We start from the raw sequence: 16725 nt of genomic DNA, 5'->3' as shown, positions 1-16725 counted from the left end.
ATGGAGGCATCAGTAAGTGGTGCCATACACATTATCTCTGTTTATGCAACATGCTGATCACCTTCACTGAGCATACTGAGCGCGAACGAAATGACAGAAACACCACATGAAAAAGGACCTTAATGTTGTCTGAAGTGAATAAATTAGAGTTAAAAACACAGCCACACTGGTCAGTTACTGTATCTTAAGTTGACTGCAACCCATCAGTAACACATCAGTTATGAAAGAAGTCTGACTATTAGGACTTTGAGATGGGAGATTCCAAAGCCAAATGCTCAAGAGAAACAATCTCAAAAGTCACTTCACTGTTCCCATAATACCTAGACATCTCTGTTTGCATTGCTAGTTGTTATTGGAGCAATGAAGTGAGGAAATGTACGGAAAAAGAGCACACTCAGAACTTCAGAACCCCATGGAATTAATGTCTTGTTTTGATGACAGCTATTATTTCATTAACCAACCAGTGTTTAACCTCCTACAGCTTCATAAGCACTTTGCTTCCACAACTGATTAAGGACTTTTCTGAGATCTTTGTTAATTTAACTTTTTTACCACACCTACACTAATTTCTTAAGTGCACTGCCACTTACACCCTGGATTCTTGTTCTATGGTTGTTCCCTAGTTGTTTATGGTGCCAATGATTTGGATACAGGGCATAGTCATGACTATAGTCACGGTGGCCGAGAGGTTAAGGCGTTGGACTCGAAATCCAATGGGGTTTCCCTGCACAGGTTCGAATCCTGTCCGTGACGGTCAATTTTGCAGTTGTAGGCCAATGGTTAAGGTTACTGATCAGAAGGTTGGGGGTTCAAGCCCCAAAGCTGCCACTGTTGGACCCTTGAGCAAGGCCCTTAACCCTCTCTGCTGTAGGAGTGCTGTATCATGGTTCACCTGCACTCTGACTGCAGCTTCCTAACTGGAACAAGCAGGAATATGCACAGAAAAGATTTTCACTGTGCTGTAATATATTTGTAACAAATAAAGGCTTAAAGAAGAAGCCTTTATTTGGTTAAGGGCCTTGCTCAAGGTCATAACAATGGCAGCTTTGCAGTGCAGGGGCTTGAACTACCCTCCTTCTGATCAATAACCCAGAGCCTTAGCTGTTGGCCTACCACTGCAAAATAGCTCATCACAGGCAGTATTCGAACCTGTGCAGGGAAACCTCATTGGATTTTAAGTCCAACGCCTTAACCTCCCAGAACCCCATGGAATCAATATCAAGTTTTGATGACAGCTATTATTTCATTTACCAACTAGTGTTTAACCTCCTACAGCTTCATAAGCACTTTGCTTACAAAACTGATTAAGGACTTTTTTAAAAAACTTTGTTAATTTAAATTTTTACCACACCTACACTAAGTACTTAAGTGCACTGACACTGTTACTCCCCGGATTCTTGTTCTATGGTTGGTCCCGATTTGTTCCTGGTGCCAAGTGATTTACATACAGGGCATGATCCCCTCCACTGTCATGGTGGCTGAGAGGTTAAGGCATTGGATTTGAAATCCAATGTGGTTTCCCAGCACAGGTTCAAATCCTGTCTTTGATGAGCTGTTTTGCAGTGGTAGGCCAACAGCTAACGCTCTGGGTTACTGATCAGAAGGTGGGGGTTCAAGCCACAGAAATGCAAAGCTGCCACTGTTATGACCATGAGCAAGGCCCTTAACCAAATAAAGGCTTCTTCTTTAAGCCTTTATTTGTCACAAATATATTACAGCACAATGTGTGTATGACTGTGTGCCCTGCGATGGATTGGCACCCTGTCCAGGGTGTACACTGCCTTGTGCCCGATGCTCCCTACGATAGGCTCCAGGTTCCCTGTGACCTTGAAAGGATAAGCAGTAGAAGATGGATGGATATTACAGCACAGTGAAAATCTTTTCTGTGCATATTCCAGCTTGTTCCAGTTAGAAAGCTGCGGTCAGAGTGCAGGTGAGCCATGATACAGCACTCCTACAGCAGAGAGGGTTAAGGGCCTTGCTCCAGGGTCCAACAGTGGCAGCTTTGGGGCTTGAATCCCCAACCTTCTGATCAGTAACCTTAACCATTGGCCTACAACTGCAAAATTGATCGTCACAGACCGGCTTCAAACCTGCACAGGGAAACCACATTAGATTTCAAGTCCAACACCTTAACCGCTCACCCAGCATGACAATGTTCATAATGATGCCCTGTATCCAAATCATTGGCACCATGAGCAACTAGGGAACAACCATAGAACAAGAATCCACGGTGTAAGTGGCAGTGCACTTAAGAAATTAGTGTAGGTGTGGTAAAAAGTTAAATTAACAAAGTTCTTAGAAAAGTCGTGGAAGCAAAGTGCTTATGAAGCTGTAGGAGGTTAACCACTGGTTGGTTAATGAAATAATAGCTGTCATCAAAACATGACATTAATTCCATGGGGTTCTGAAGTTCTGAGAGTGCTCTCCAGGAACAAATAGGGAGCAACCATAGAACAAGAATCTAGGGGGTAACAGTGGCAATGAACTTAAGCAATACAAAAATCATCCCTCTGTATTTGGTATAACCCTGTGCCTTCCTTACCTTCCTGTGTGTGTATTGTTGTGTACCTTCCTCTGTGTCTTTGTGTGTATTGTTGAAGTTTAGTTCTGTGAGTACTCACTTTCCCTCTGTCCTTGGTTCTCTAATCTATCTAAGTTTCAATTAACCATTTTCCCTTCCTCAGATCATGTTTCATTGATGATATAATGTGGTAAGATATAAAATGAGGCCACCTAGTGGTTCGGGGTCTGTTAGAACCTGCTTACATGGCTTACAGCTAGAACTGACACTGCTGACAAAGAGAGAAGGACCCTTAAAAGGATAGCTGCTAAATGCCCCAAAAGTATAGCCACAAAAATAGCTACAAAATTGCACTAACACTTCTATGACCCAATCTCAACAAGCTGTGAGCTTAACAAAGTTGAAATTCACAGCAGGGTTTCCATTTGGACACATTTATATCAAAAGACCAGAGTACACAGATGCATAACATGGTGTAAGGAGCATAAACGTGAAGCGACAGAAAGCAGTAATATTTGAAAAGTGTAACAAATATAATTAAATACATGAGCCAAGGTAATCAGCAAAAGAGTACTGATACAACAACTAATGCATTCCAGCTGCATGTCTCCCATATTAAAAGAAATGTAAGCAGAATATTTGATTTCCTTTAAATCCTGCAACTAAACAAGAATTACTAATAAACTGTAAATCATGCTCAGTCAGTAAAATGAATAGCAGTTAATGTATGAATCATATATACATTAATTAGTGTAAATCTTCATATCCTGAATTCATTCTATGCAACTGAGCAAAGATAATCCCCAGACTCTGTTTATGTCATGACAAATATTTGCTATATGTGAATGAATGAATTAATAAGAGAAGGATTCTGGACAAGTGACAGCAGCTTTAATGGTGAAAAGGTCTCTGCTAGGACAAACCAGCAGGGGGCAGGCTCTGATCGACCTGCTCACAGAATCCCAAACCCCTAATGACACGTGAGACGGATACAGTAATATTCTAGACTGAATATGAGACACATCTAAAATGTAGGCATGAGCCACAGAGGGGAAAGAAATGAACAGAAAAGGGCACACATGGATTTCAGGCATGATGAATGTTTTCAGGTTGTTCAATTTCAAATACCAATGTGTAGTGTGAAGATGATACATTTGTGGTTAACATTTTATAGGTTACAGTTACTTCATTCTAGAGAACGAACACCTCATTGTCTCTTTTCATCCTGTAAAATAAACTCTCAGCCTGTCACACTTAGACATTTTTTTTTTTCAGCAGAATTATAGTTTATATGGGGGGCATGGTGGTTTAGTGGTTAGCACATTTGCCTCCCATCATGGAGTTGGAGGCTTGAATCCCTCCTGCGTGGAGTTTGCATGCTCTCCCTGTGCTTTGGGAGTTCCCTCCAAGTATATATCTCACAAAAGTGAGTACACCCCTCACATTTTTGTAAATATTTGATTATATCTTTAATGTGACAACACTGTAGAAATGACACTTTGCTACAATGTAAAGTAGTGAGTGTACAGCTTGTGTAACAGTGTAAATTTGCTGTCCCCTCAAAATAACTCAACACACAGCCATTAATGTCTAAACCGCTGGCAACAAAAGTGAGTACACCCCTAAGTGAAAATGTCCAAATTGGGCCCAATTAGCCACTTTCCCTCCCCGGTGTCATGTGACTTGTTAGTGCTATAAGGTCTCAGGTGTGAATGGGGAGCAGGTGTGTTAAATTTGGTGTCATCGCTCTCACACTCCCTCATACTGGTCACTGGAAGTTCAACCATGGCACCTCATGGCAAAGAACTCTCTGAGGATCTGAAAAAAGTATTGTTGCTCTACATAAAGATGGCCTAGGCTATAAGAAGATTGCCAAGACCCTGACACTGAGCTGCAGCACAGTGGCCAAGACCATACAGTGGTTTAACAGGGCAGGTTCCACTCAGAACAGGCCTCGCCATGGTCGACCAAAGAAGTTTGGTGCACATGCTCAGCGTCATCTCCAGAGGTTGTTTTTGGGAAATAGACGTATGAGTGCTGCCAGCATTGGTGCAGAGGTTGAAGGGATGGGGGGTGCAGCTTGTCAGTGCTCAGACCATACACTGCACACTGCATCAAATTGGTCTGCATGGCTGCTGTCCCAGAAGGAAGCCTCTTCTAAAGATGATGCACAAGAAAGCCTGCAAACAATTTGCTGAAGACAACCAGACTAAGGACATGGATTATTGGAACCATGTCCTGTGGTCTGATGAGACCAAGATAAACTTATTGGGTTCAGATGGTGTCAAGTGTGTGTGGCGGCAACCAGGTGAGGAGTACAAAGACAAGTGTGTCTTGCCCACAGTCAAGCATGGTGGTTGGAGTGTCATGGTCTGGGGCTGCATGAGTGCTGCCGGCACTGGGGAGCTACAGTTAATTGAGGGAATCATGAATACCAACATGTACTGTGACATACTGAAGCAGAGCATGATCCCCTCCCTTTGGAGACTGGGCCACAGGGCAGTATTCCAGCATGATAACGACCACTGCCTTGCTAAAGAAGCTGAGGGTGAAGGTGATGGACTGGCCAAGCATGTCTCTAGACCTAAACCCTATAGAGCATCTGTGGGGCATCCTCAAACGGAAGGTGGAGGAGCACAAGGTCTCTAACATCAACCAGCTCCGTGATGTCATCATGGAGGAGTGGAAGAGGACTCCAGTGGCAACCTGTGAAGCTCTGGTGAACTCCATGCCCAAGAGGGTTAAGGCAGTGCTGGAAAATAAAGGTGGCCACACAAAATATTGACACTTTGGGCCCAATTTGGACATTTTCACTTAGGGGTGTACTCACTTTTGTTGCCAGCGGTTTAAACATTAATGGCTGTGTGTTGAGTTATTTTGAAGGGACAGCAAATTTACACTGTTATACAAGCTGTACACTCACTACTTTACATTGTAGCAAAGTGTCATCTCTTCAGTGTTGTCACATTAAAAGATATAATCAAATATTTACAAAAATGTGAGAGGTGTACTCACTTTTGTGAGATACATACAGTATATATTCAAAATTCTGAAACTTTCCTTTTTCCAGTTTTAAATGGATAAAAAAGTCAATGTAGTCTCTGACTTGTGCACTGCACTTCAGTATTCAGTACAGCAAAGTCAGACCAATTTTAGAGCACAAGGTCACTATGGAGTGGCAGCAAATGAGGATTGAGGAAAAATGAGGAAAATGGGCTTTGCACACGCTCAGTGTTGGTTGGGACTCAAAGTACCAACTCTCTGATCACTAGTACAGAGCTACTTAACTGCTGAGCTCTTTATATGCTCACCTCTCTAAATCTGTATATTTCTTGTGTAGTGATACTGAAAATAGGCCTATTGTACACTTCATTATAGCACAGATATATTGAAGATATACAGCAATTAATGATAAACACAATAATAACTTTAACCTCAAGCCACCATGGCATCGTTAAAAAGCCCCGATCCACCACTGAAAGACTGCCACACAGCTTATGAACTTATGATCACGGCTTATGAAGTCTGAGGGTGTCTGTGTTTTAATTAGCCTCACTGATCAATAACCTCTACAATGATTGTCCTTTAATCCCCAGGCTTTATTTTCCTGGTGGATACACAGCTGTTGCTGGCCAAGACATTTGTTAGAAATAGGTGCTGCTGATTGTGTTGTATGGAAAGATTATCCCCTTTGCCAGGGCAGGTGGTGCTTTCAGACTGCTGACTGAGTGACAGACTCTGATTACACTTTCCTTTTCTGGAGTAGATTAGCTCTGTTTACTGTGATCACCAAGCATCCATGAGAAATCAACTGAGCCAGCTTGTTATGGACATGTTGTATTCCATTCTCTATGGTTTTGGATCCTGAACAATAGTTAGTTGAACAGTGTTTACGATTTCAGCAATTAAATCCACTGAATTGTTTGATTTTATTCTAAAACAGGAACAATCATAGTGAAATTGTGCTTATAAATAACTTAACATGTGATAATGAGATTAATCACACAAGTTTTAGGTGTTTCTTTAACTCACTATATGATTGTTAACTCACATAAATTGTTGTATGTCATGTTTTTTGTTTGAAACCATGCAAACAGATGCAAAAGATACAAAAATATGTAAGCAAAACATTCTACTGATTTGCACTGAAGTACTCTATTGTATTGTTGAAATGGGAAAAGGCCTTTATGGTCTTTGATAACAATAGTCTCTTACAGTACATTGAGCAACGTTGAACTATTTAGAGGTTTCTTCAGGAGCAACTGAATTTTAGAGACAGGAATATATAATTAGAGAAGCAACCAAACGCAACATTTTTCATTCATTTACTGTACGTAGCTTCAGTTGTCCTGGTCAGGGTCAGAATGGTATGAAGGCTGATTTCTTTCTAGCCCAGACTGTGGATTCATGCAGCCTATCAGTGATAGTCGTGTAAGGGAGTAAGCACACATTCAAAATGCCATTTAAAGTATAAATTACACTAAAGGGCATAATACAGAAGCATTAGTTTAGTATGAAATGGTTACACCTTTTCTGTTTACCATGTTTGGTGTTTTGTAGGATACACAGTAGAGAATTACAGACTTGAAACACATTTCACTGATGAGATCTTGTCATATAATGCATTGCTTGACTCGAATAGCTTCACTGTCATGCTGTTGACAAATATCACGACCTGTCATTTGCATCCGTATTCACATGGATCCTGACTCATGTAGGAGGATGTTCATATAGTACAGCACATATTGTTTCCCTGATGGTTGTGAGAGCTTGGTACTGCTGTTGTTGATGCTCATATACAGAAACAACATGATAATAATGTTGATGGTTAGAAGGCAAGAGCAGGAAGATTGCTATATTCAGTTAGTAAGTTTATTTCAGTGTGCAATGAAAGAAAAAATGTTATAATGCAGTAATAGACAAATAATACAGTCTGTAATCTGAGGAAAACTTCATTTACATGGCCACAGCTGCTTTAGGCAGTGCTGTGAAACTCTATAAATACATGTGATGCTAGATGTTTGAAAATGGTTGGAGCTAATTTGCATCTTGTGAAGGCAGCACTGTTAATCACACTTCTTGAGGGAGGACTTCTTGTTTGTCAGTCCCATTCTTCTCTACACAGCCCTCTGGACACTGAGACATGAAAATAAATGTATCAGTGTCTATACAGCTTTCAAACCTGGCAGATGTCAATCCTGATCTTCAGGATCACTGGCAGATGTCAATCCTGATCTTCATCTTCATCTGAAGTTCTCAGGTGGTAAAGTGGGTTGTCCACTAATTGTAGGGTTGGCGGTTCGATTCCTGGCCCACATGACTCCACATGCTGAAGTGTCCTTGGGCAAGACACTGAACCCCAAGTTGCTCCTGATGGCAAGCTAGTGCCTTGCATGGCAGCTCTGCTACCATTGGTGTGTGAGTGCGTGTGAATGGGTGACTGAGAACCAGGGTAAAGCACTTTGTAGACCTGCTAAGGTTAAAAAAACGCTATATAAGTGCCATATATTATTATACCATTCATGTCTCCCTCGTGGCTGGGTGTTTTTTTTTCTAGAATCATGCCTGTTATCAGTTCAGGTATTCTCAGAACTAATTAACCAAATGCTTGTCAGTGTAGCACATCCTCCAACCAGGAAAATAACATGGAGCCTGGCTGTGTTGCAATACTATGCACTTGCACTGACTTTATAACACTGTACAGTAAATATGAGTTATTATATTTGCCTGTGTATTTGTGCATGCATGTGTGTGCAGCTTCATGTGTTAGTGATGTGTGTCTGTGTGTGTGTGTGGATTGGGCACACAGTCATTATTTAGACTGATACAAACCCATAGATGAAGCCAGCTCACACAGTCAGAGGCAGGCTTCTTGTCACTGTTGCTAGGCAACACCAGGAGCTTTAGGCCCAAAATGTCTGTGCAGAAGTGCGATGTGGAGGAGAGGAGACATCAGTGGAAATGATACCCCACCATTAGGCTGTACGAGATTACAACAATTTATTGAATGTGCCATGAAGAAAACACAATAAATGATTATTTTATTATAGTGCATTAGAGAACATAACATTTAAAAAAAAAAAAGGTTTCGTTTCTCATTAAGGTTTTCAAATATGATCAAATGTCCTGGGTTTTTAATTGAGATAAATCATGGTGCCTTCAGTTTCTTTGGGATGTCCTGAAACAGTTACACCGTGAAAAAATAATTGTGACAAATGTAATGATAATCCAAACAAATGTAGCTTAATTGTGCCCAGTGAGTCAAAAGGATCCAAGTGACCACCACAGGATGACTGCTGACTATATATTATTTGGGAAGAAGTCTGCGTTCTCAGCACAGCAGTGACACTGATACTGGCAGTGTGTATTGTGGTCATACGAGTGTATTAGGCACATGTATTTGGATATTTACTGGCCACTTAATTAGACCATAGCTCATCTATTTTACACTCAATTTCTCAGGACTGTTGTTGGCAGAATATTTTGCAGGTGTTTTAATATTTTAAACTTCCTGTAATGTCCCTTGTATCAGCAGCACACACACTGCCATGCAACTACCAAATCTATCATTGACATGCTGCTGAGTATGAATTGTCACTAAAATAATAACTGGGCTGTAAAAGCAGCCTTTATTTTGTCATGTACACATAACTCTTTCCTTCACATATCCCAGCTTGTTAGGAAGCTGTGGTCAGAGCACATGTCAGCCATGATACAGCACTGCAGAGCAGAGAGTGTTAAGGGGCTTGCTCAAGGGCCCAATGGTGGCAGTGCTGGGGCTTGAACCACCAACCATCTGATCAGTAACAGGGTCTTAACCATTGAGCCCCATGGTGGCAGCCCTATGGTGGCAGGCAGCTATATGGTGGTCTCTTTCCATTGATGAATGGGGTACAGAGGGCTGACAATTTGTACACAGCAACAGGAGCTATTATCAGTACCTGTATACCTACCATGTGCACTTATGTAGTGGGTTTACTTGGCCAGTGAGTGCATGTAATACAATGTATGTGTACCTAATAAAGTGGCCACTTGGTGTAATTTATAGTCCCCAAAACATGCAGGTTGTTTATTGCGGTCCAAAATAGTAATTAGGATTACCTGATGGAAAGTATTATATAAAAAAGGGCATAGTCGTGATCGCCTCAAGCACTGAGCTGAAGGAGTAGAGAGCAGCTCATTGTCCCTCTGCAATCCCCCCTCTCGAAACAATGAGTAACTGCAGCTGGGAATCTCCTCCAGAGCATGCTACTCGCCATAAACATCGCGGGCAACCTACTACTGACCACTTTTTCTTTCTTTTTTAAATTTATCAATAATTAATATATAGTTCACATTTACATCTGCGTAGCACTTGTAATTTACTATTTGACAATTCGTCCTCCCGAATGCCTCAGTTATGGAATCTAATCGATGTTGGCCGTTAGCTAGGTCTCCCCTATGTGCTCAAAATGGTACAGTCCAGCATGTGAAGCGGCGCTAGTTTCTCACTATTCTCTTATCCACCCTTGCACACGTTCGCGCGCGCGCGCGTTTCACTTCTTCTTCAGCGGCTGCACAGAGCAGTGACTCGGACTAATGCTTGTCGTTTAGCGGAACCATGAATGTCAGCCAGAAATAAATGCTTCTACAACGGAGGGTGAGGGCAGAGACGCTAAAATCTGCTGACCACGAGCGGCGCTGAATAAATTCCTGGACAGGAGAGAGCGGAAAACAGGGTAAAGTGCGTGTGACAGGTGCTCGCTCTCATTCGGCGTGTGTTTAGCTGAGATGCCGCCGGTCCAGAGAACCATGTCAGATCTGCGCTCGCGTGTTGAAGGTAAGACATGGATAACCCCAAAGATATCCTGTTATAAGGGTTACGTTGGCGCTTAACAAGTGTGAGTGACACCACCCGTGTGCTTAAGGTTTCTGTGGTGGACAAACTGTTGCGAGATGTAATTAAGCATCTCAGTGTTCTCAGTGACAGTGTAGCACACTTCAGCTGATCAGAGGAAATCTGAACTTCCTGACAAGTCGATGCATCAGACCCTGGGCCTTGGACAGTTTGTGTTCTCTCAGATCCCGTGTCAACTTAGAAGTGTCCTCTTAATCTACTGCTGACTGCAGTAATGCTGACTGTAGCAAGCATAGCAGAGCTGCTTAAAGGTGCAATAGTCGATTTTTTACATTTCTTACTTGTACAAATGACCTGGACGTTATGTAAAATATGATCAAAACATTGGATTAATCTGTGGCTTTAAAAAAAGTTTATAAAGTCAGTGAGAAAACCGTTTGGAAAACTATCTTCCGGTCAGGAAGGTTTGTTTATGTTTGGATGCGCCTTCTGTCAGTCATTTTATAGAAACCCTAAGATTCTGGGGGCGGAGCTTTGTGAACATGGGTCGGAATGGTGGTCTGAGTCCAAGGAGTAAAAAAATAAAAATAATATATATATATGTAATATATATATATATATATATATATATATATATATATATATATATATATATATATATAAAATATATTTCCAAATGTTGAATGCACCAACCTGTCCTGGGGAGGGGGGGGAAAGAAAGCCTAATCATACCTAATGCACCTTTAAGTGACCGGGCACTGATTCCAGAGCAGATGGCATTTTCACACTGCATTGTCATGTAGAAAGTGTCTCACTATGACTAAGAGTTATTTCGATTATTCTGACTAATATATTTTGTTCATTTTTCTCAACTTGATCGAGCTAAATAGCCCAAGTCCTGTTCTCCAGTGCATAGAGGCATTTTTATTCAATAGTCCCAGTTTTATTTGAAAGCCGAACATTGCTGGAAGTTGTAAGCTAGTGTACAAATGACCAAAACAGCACTAATTATACATTTTGGTACTAAAAGTATTTAAGATTGCACTGATGACTGTCTTCCCAGTTTTTGGTTAAAAATGGTTTATGTTGTGGTTCTACTTCATAGTCCATATTAACCATATTCTTGCTGCAGAAATCATTGAGGCATTAAGTAGGCCTAACCCTAGTTCATATTCTGTTAGGACTTAATGTACATCAGGTGAAGCACATTATGTAGTAGTTATTTTGTACGAAGCACTAAATAAGAAGACCTGCCGCTTTCGTAGAAATGTTCCTCCTTATGTAGACAGATCCACAGGTTGTTCACCTGTTTGCATCTGTGCTGTTTTGAACGGTGAGGACTTCCGCTTTTCACCTTCTCTGTTTAGCAGCCATGCCTGATGTGATCATGAAGACATGTACTGTAGAAGCGTGATGTGGAACTAGAAAAGGTTATGGTCAGCTTGGACGACGAGGACGGTTGTAGATGAGCCCGCTCTCTCAAGGGTCAAACATGATATTAAATATCAAGTGGGATTTTGACTTCATGTCTATTTTGGCAGTATGCTGCGTGTGTTACTAACACATGTGACTGCGACTCTGTTTCAGCTTGGTGGAAAATGATTAGCATTTGACGAACAAATGATGGTCGATCGCAAACGACTAAGTGTGCGTTCGAGGGAGCTGTAAATAATTCAACAAATTGCGAGAATGTCGACTGCAGCTGTTTTCATGCGATTAAACCCATAAATAATTCAGCAACTTGTTCCATTATCCAAGTTTTCTGGTTTACCAACTCAAAGAGCGAGCTCTCCATTTCCCACTCAGGTTGTCTCTCGCTCCCTCCCCACCTTGATGGAAAAGTATCCTATTTATCTGTGCAAGCATTTCTAAGTATGATGTGATCGATAAGCCCTGTGGGTCTTGTGACCTCCATTGTCCTCTGAGAGAGAGAGAGAGATAGAGAGAGATGTTTTTAAATGTGATATTTAGTGCAGCTTGTGCTCTTCTTGGGGGAGTGTGCCGATGTATTTGCCTGCTGCGTGACGTTTAATCACTGCAGTGCATCAGGCTGGCTGTGTAATCTATGTAATCTAGCCCAGCTCGGTGCATCAGGTCTCTCTCTCTCTCTCTCTCTCTCTCTCTCTCTCTCTCTCTCTCTCTCTCTCTCACTCGCACACACGCACACACACTAACACACACACACACACACACGCACGCACGTACACGCCTGTCATCTTCTCTTTTCACTAACAAAGTTAAACTTGTGCCTCAATGGTGCTCTGATAAATGTGGCAGTATTTAAAAAAAATAAATAATAAATTTGCTGCAGTATTCAATATTTTTAACATTTCTCAAATCTGTTGCACAACATATGCCATGTTGTTGATACTCCATAATGTAGATTTTACCAGAAGGAGAGTATATTTTCAAAGCCTTCTTTATCCTCACATTACTTAATACAGTTTGTGGTTAATTGGCCCAAGGTGCATTGCAAAAAGAAATGAAAGCCTTTTCTCTCTGGAGACAGGAAGGCAGAATATCAGCAGGCTGAGCCGGGGAGCACGCCAAAGCAGCTTTATCTATGTGTGTATGTACGAGTTAGTGAGCGAGAGGAGGCGGTGTGGACGTGGAGGTGGAGATCAGAGATTGGGATCCGAGGAGGTGTCCTCAACGAGGCCGATGAGAAGATTCGGGATTTTATGAGCCAGCCAAATGTTTCCACGAAATAGCATCACGAACAGGCGTTTTCTTTTACGACTCTGAGCTGCATTCATGACTCGTTTTCTCGCTCACTGTCTCTCGCTCACTGTCTCTCGCTCACTGTCTCTCGCTCACTATCGCTCTCTCTCTCTCTCTCTCTCTCTCTCTCTCTCTCTCTCTCTCTGAAACAGCAGCAGGCAATATAATACTCGTGACTATTTGAGATTCAACAGTTTATGTGTACCGGCCTTGGAAGTGATGAGCTGTGGAAAGGCAGTGCAGTTGTATTGGCTGTGATGCAGAGCGCTGATAAATTATACGCAGAAGTAAGTGAAATTTTCACTACATGATTTTGAGCGTGCTGCTGTCACGGTGGCTGTTCTCTCTGACTCAGCGACACAGTCTGAACCCGAAGATCCGAGGCTGAATTCACTGCTGTTTGTCTTTGTCCTTTGGAACAAACAGCACACCTTAGTAAATACCTGATAACCATGAACCTTGGCCCAGAGCTGACGTAAGTGGGAAAACCTGATCATAATGGAATTCTGTTCATAATAACCCCCAAAAGACTTCTTGCTGTTCATTGCATAAATGGCAAACTGTTGTCAAAATAAGATCATTACCTCACAAGACGTTTCACACAGACATTTATTATTTAAGGAATAAACTATAACAGGGTTTATTTTCCTGTAACAGCACGTCCCAAAGTGGTTTATTGTGGTTTATTCTTCTTACACCACAGCAATTTGCCAATACATGTGAATTTGAAGGTATTAATGAATGACATGCCAAATTTGTAACCATTACCATACAGTTACATTTAATGTTGTGTAATGTCCATGAAACATTATGGTACGTTATAGCAGCTATAAACACTCGTTTATTCATACTCATCTTTTTTCCCCTCTCGTGACGATAACAAAAAAAAACAGCTTGAAGCTCCCGAGTCGTGCAACAGAAAAGCGTCCATCTTATCACCTGGTATCACCTTCATCCCGAAGGTGCACAGCTTTCTTTGGCCTGGTTTCCACGAGAGCAGAAATTGGCTGTGCCTTCTGAGTGAAAGGGATGGCATACTCTCTCCCCTATCAATCACAGGGACACTGGCCAATCATGGGTGTCTGTGATTGCTCATATATGTGGAAGGGGGTAGATAGCGCTCTCCTCCGTCTGTGTGACACCACTCTGTAACTGGAAGCATCTGTTAGCCTTCACCCTCCCGCATGGGTAGCTGTCAAATGCTTAGGGCCAAGATTAAATTAGAGAGAAAATCACAGGGGAACAAAAAAAAAAAACCAACCAAACAAAAAAATACGCAGCTTGTTGTGTTACCAAGAAACCACAAACTCCTCTGTCCAGGATGGCGGAAAACTTCCTGACTGTTACAAAACTCTGACGCTGGAGACTCCTTCTGTAAATGTTAAATAAACATCATCTTCTTACAGAAATCTTCACTATCAGTTATTTATTTTACTGTTAAGACGACAAAAAAAAACCTCGTGAAATCAGCCCTGTTGTTTGCAAAAGAAACGTTTCTCCGTTTTCAAATCGCTGGGACCAGATCGTCTTCACCCGCTGTCCAATAGGTCACTCGCAGGTTTTTAATATTAGGAGAAGACTCACCAACGTGTACCTTCTGCCAGAATCAATTATCCTTCAAACAGGTTTTTATTAGACTGTACTGGTCTTAACCCCATGAGAAACCTTTTTTATTCAGTCAATCATTTTATTAAGTCAAACCTCATGCAACTTTAGCATTTTTAGGAAAAATCCATTTTAAAAACCTTATATAGAGTTCCTTACAGGTTTCTCACCAAGGAAATGGCCATAGAAGCTGGCATGGTGTGGAAAACAAACAAACAAACCGTTAAGATGACTGTAATCTGTAGTGAGCTTGGATTATGTGGACCGTCCACCATACACGTGTCTGATCCCATACACTTATTAGGATCCATACACGTATTAGAACCCATACACGTAGAAGAATGGGTGTGTTGATATAAATCAGAATTACAACCAGCCCTGTTATCAGAGCTGCTGTTATCGAAACCCGTGTCCAGTTATTGTGCAGATATATTTTTCTTCCACAAAGTACTAAATTGTGGATTTAAGGTATCACTGAGGTAATATATCTTTTGTACTTTAACTAGAGAAACATAAGCGGAACATCTTTAAGGTGAAGTTGGTTTAGTATGTTTTTTGGTTTTTTTTTGGTTTCTTTTTATAATCAGTCATTCACTGTGACAAAGCACAAGATTAAATGCCAGACTTTCTTCATCATATTCCACATTATATGAAGTTGTTCTGAAATCATTCTTTTACAAGGAGGTCGAGGGGGATTGTTCTGAGCGGTTGTAGTGCAGGAATAAAGCTGAGCGCTGCGTGTGCAGGCCAACAGGTCGCTCTCTGCTGGCACACGCTGCTGATGGAGCTGCGTCTCGCTGATGCGACTGCAGCACAAAAGCCGAGCGACATTACAGCCTCAGGATGGCGTCAGGCGTGATGCTGGGTGCAACAGAATTATTTAATATATGACTCCATATCCAGACTATAAACAGACACACGCACATGCTCTGTAAGGAAACTGTATGAAACGGTTTCATAACATGGCCATCCAGTATAAACCTGCCGTGCAGAACACTTGGCGAGGAATAGCTTTGTGAAGAGTGGCAAATGATTTAAAAAAAGAAATTAACAAAAGAAGCCGACAATAACTGTGCCATTTAGCGCATATTTATTAATGAGATTTGTGTTAACGAGACATAAGATTAGGGAGCGTGATATCCAGGTTTGTCAGGATCAGCAGGACGGGATCAGTAATGTCATGGAAATTCATGTTAAAATCATGTAAATGGCGTATTCTTGAGGTTGCAGCACGAAACACGCTTTGTGCCTCCGACCCGAGTGGAGAGATTGTTGTCGCAGCAAAGTCTTTGTCTCGCTGATGTGGATGTCCTTTATCTGATCCAGTCTGAGCTCTCTGTGTGTGTGTGTGTGTGTGTGTGTGTGTGTGTGTGTGTGTGTGTGTATATAAGAGAGAGAGAGAGTGAGAGAGTGAGTGAGTGTGTTTAGCCACATTAAAGCTGAAGAACCTGTATGTCGCAGAAAGAATGCACTCTGATTAGATGGACCAAAGATGATCAGATAAAGAAAAGGAAGAATGAATAACTCTGGTTATTTACTAGATTTAATCTTTAGTTACTCTAAAAGCTGTGTATGACTGAGTGCTCTATTCTTCAGTTTTTTTTTTTTTTTTTATGACAAAAACTGGCTGAGTGGAAAAAGTGATTTTGTGTTTGTGGTGTAAAGGTGTTGTGGTGGAGCAATTGAAATGTAGATTATTTTTCTTTTCTCCCACAGAGCTAATAACAAGCCGCATCGAATGAATTACACTTACAGTATACCACAGCACAGTTGAACGCACGAATCTGATTGGTCAGAAGGTTTGCAGCACGGCTTGGAAAACGCTGCGCTTAATCGAAGACTAATAATAAACAGATAAAAAAAAACATGTTAAAAGCTTTAGTTGTTTGTGGTCATGTTTGTTAGGAGACATTTTTATTTAATGTTTATGAAAAGCGTCTCAGGTGGAAGCGTTTTTTTCTAACCGTCGCGGAGCTTTGCGAGGTTAAACAGCAGTGGAAAATCTTCAGGACAGAAGAGATGCACTTCCTGGTTTGTT

The 16725-nt window shown here is 41.4% G+C and overlaps 1 protein-coding gene and 2 non-coding genes across 7 annotated transcripts in view; all 3 read left to right on the top strand.

Moving 5' to 3' along the window:
• Window positions 1-671: 671 nt before the first annotated feature.
• Window positions 672-753, top strand: trnas-cga (transfer RNA serine (anticodon CGA)). The gene has a single exon. It is a non-coding gene; the product is annotated as a tRNA-Ser (tRNA).
• A 715-nt stretch (window positions 754-1468) lies between these two features.
• Window positions 1469-1550, top strand: trnas-uga (transfer RNA serine (anticodon UGA)). The gene has a single exon. It is a non-coding gene; the product is annotated as a tRNA-Ser (tRNA).
• Window positions 1551-9923: 8373 nt separating this feature from the next.
• atp8a1 (ATPase phospholipid transporting 8A1) overlaps window positions 9924-16725 on the top strand; it is a 157916-nt gene continuing 151114 nt past the window's right edge. For 2 of the 5 annotated variants that reach the window (XM_053631096.1, XM_053631095.1), the window contains exon 1: window positions 9926-10343. In XM_053631096.1, the coding sequence (XP_053487071.1) occupies window positions 10295-10343 (49 nt within the window). In that variant the 5' untranslated portion in view covers window positions 9926-10294. Of the gene's footprint in view, window positions 10344-16725 lie in introns of all 5 variants that reach the window. The other 3 variants (XM_053631094.1, XM_053631093.1, XM_053631097.1) reach the window with 3 other exon arrangements.

This window comes from Ictalurus furcatus, chromosome 8 (genome assembly GCF_023375685.1).
Source record: "Ictalurus furcatus strain D&B chromosome 8, Billie_1.0, whole genome shotgun sequence".
Lineage (NCBI taxonomy): Eukaryota > Metazoa > Chordata > Actinopteri > Siluriformes > Ictaluridae > Ictalurus > Ictalurus furcatus.
The sequence above is the reverse complement of the archived record's forward strand: the minus strand, read 5'-3'. Positions and strand labels throughout refer to the sequence as shown.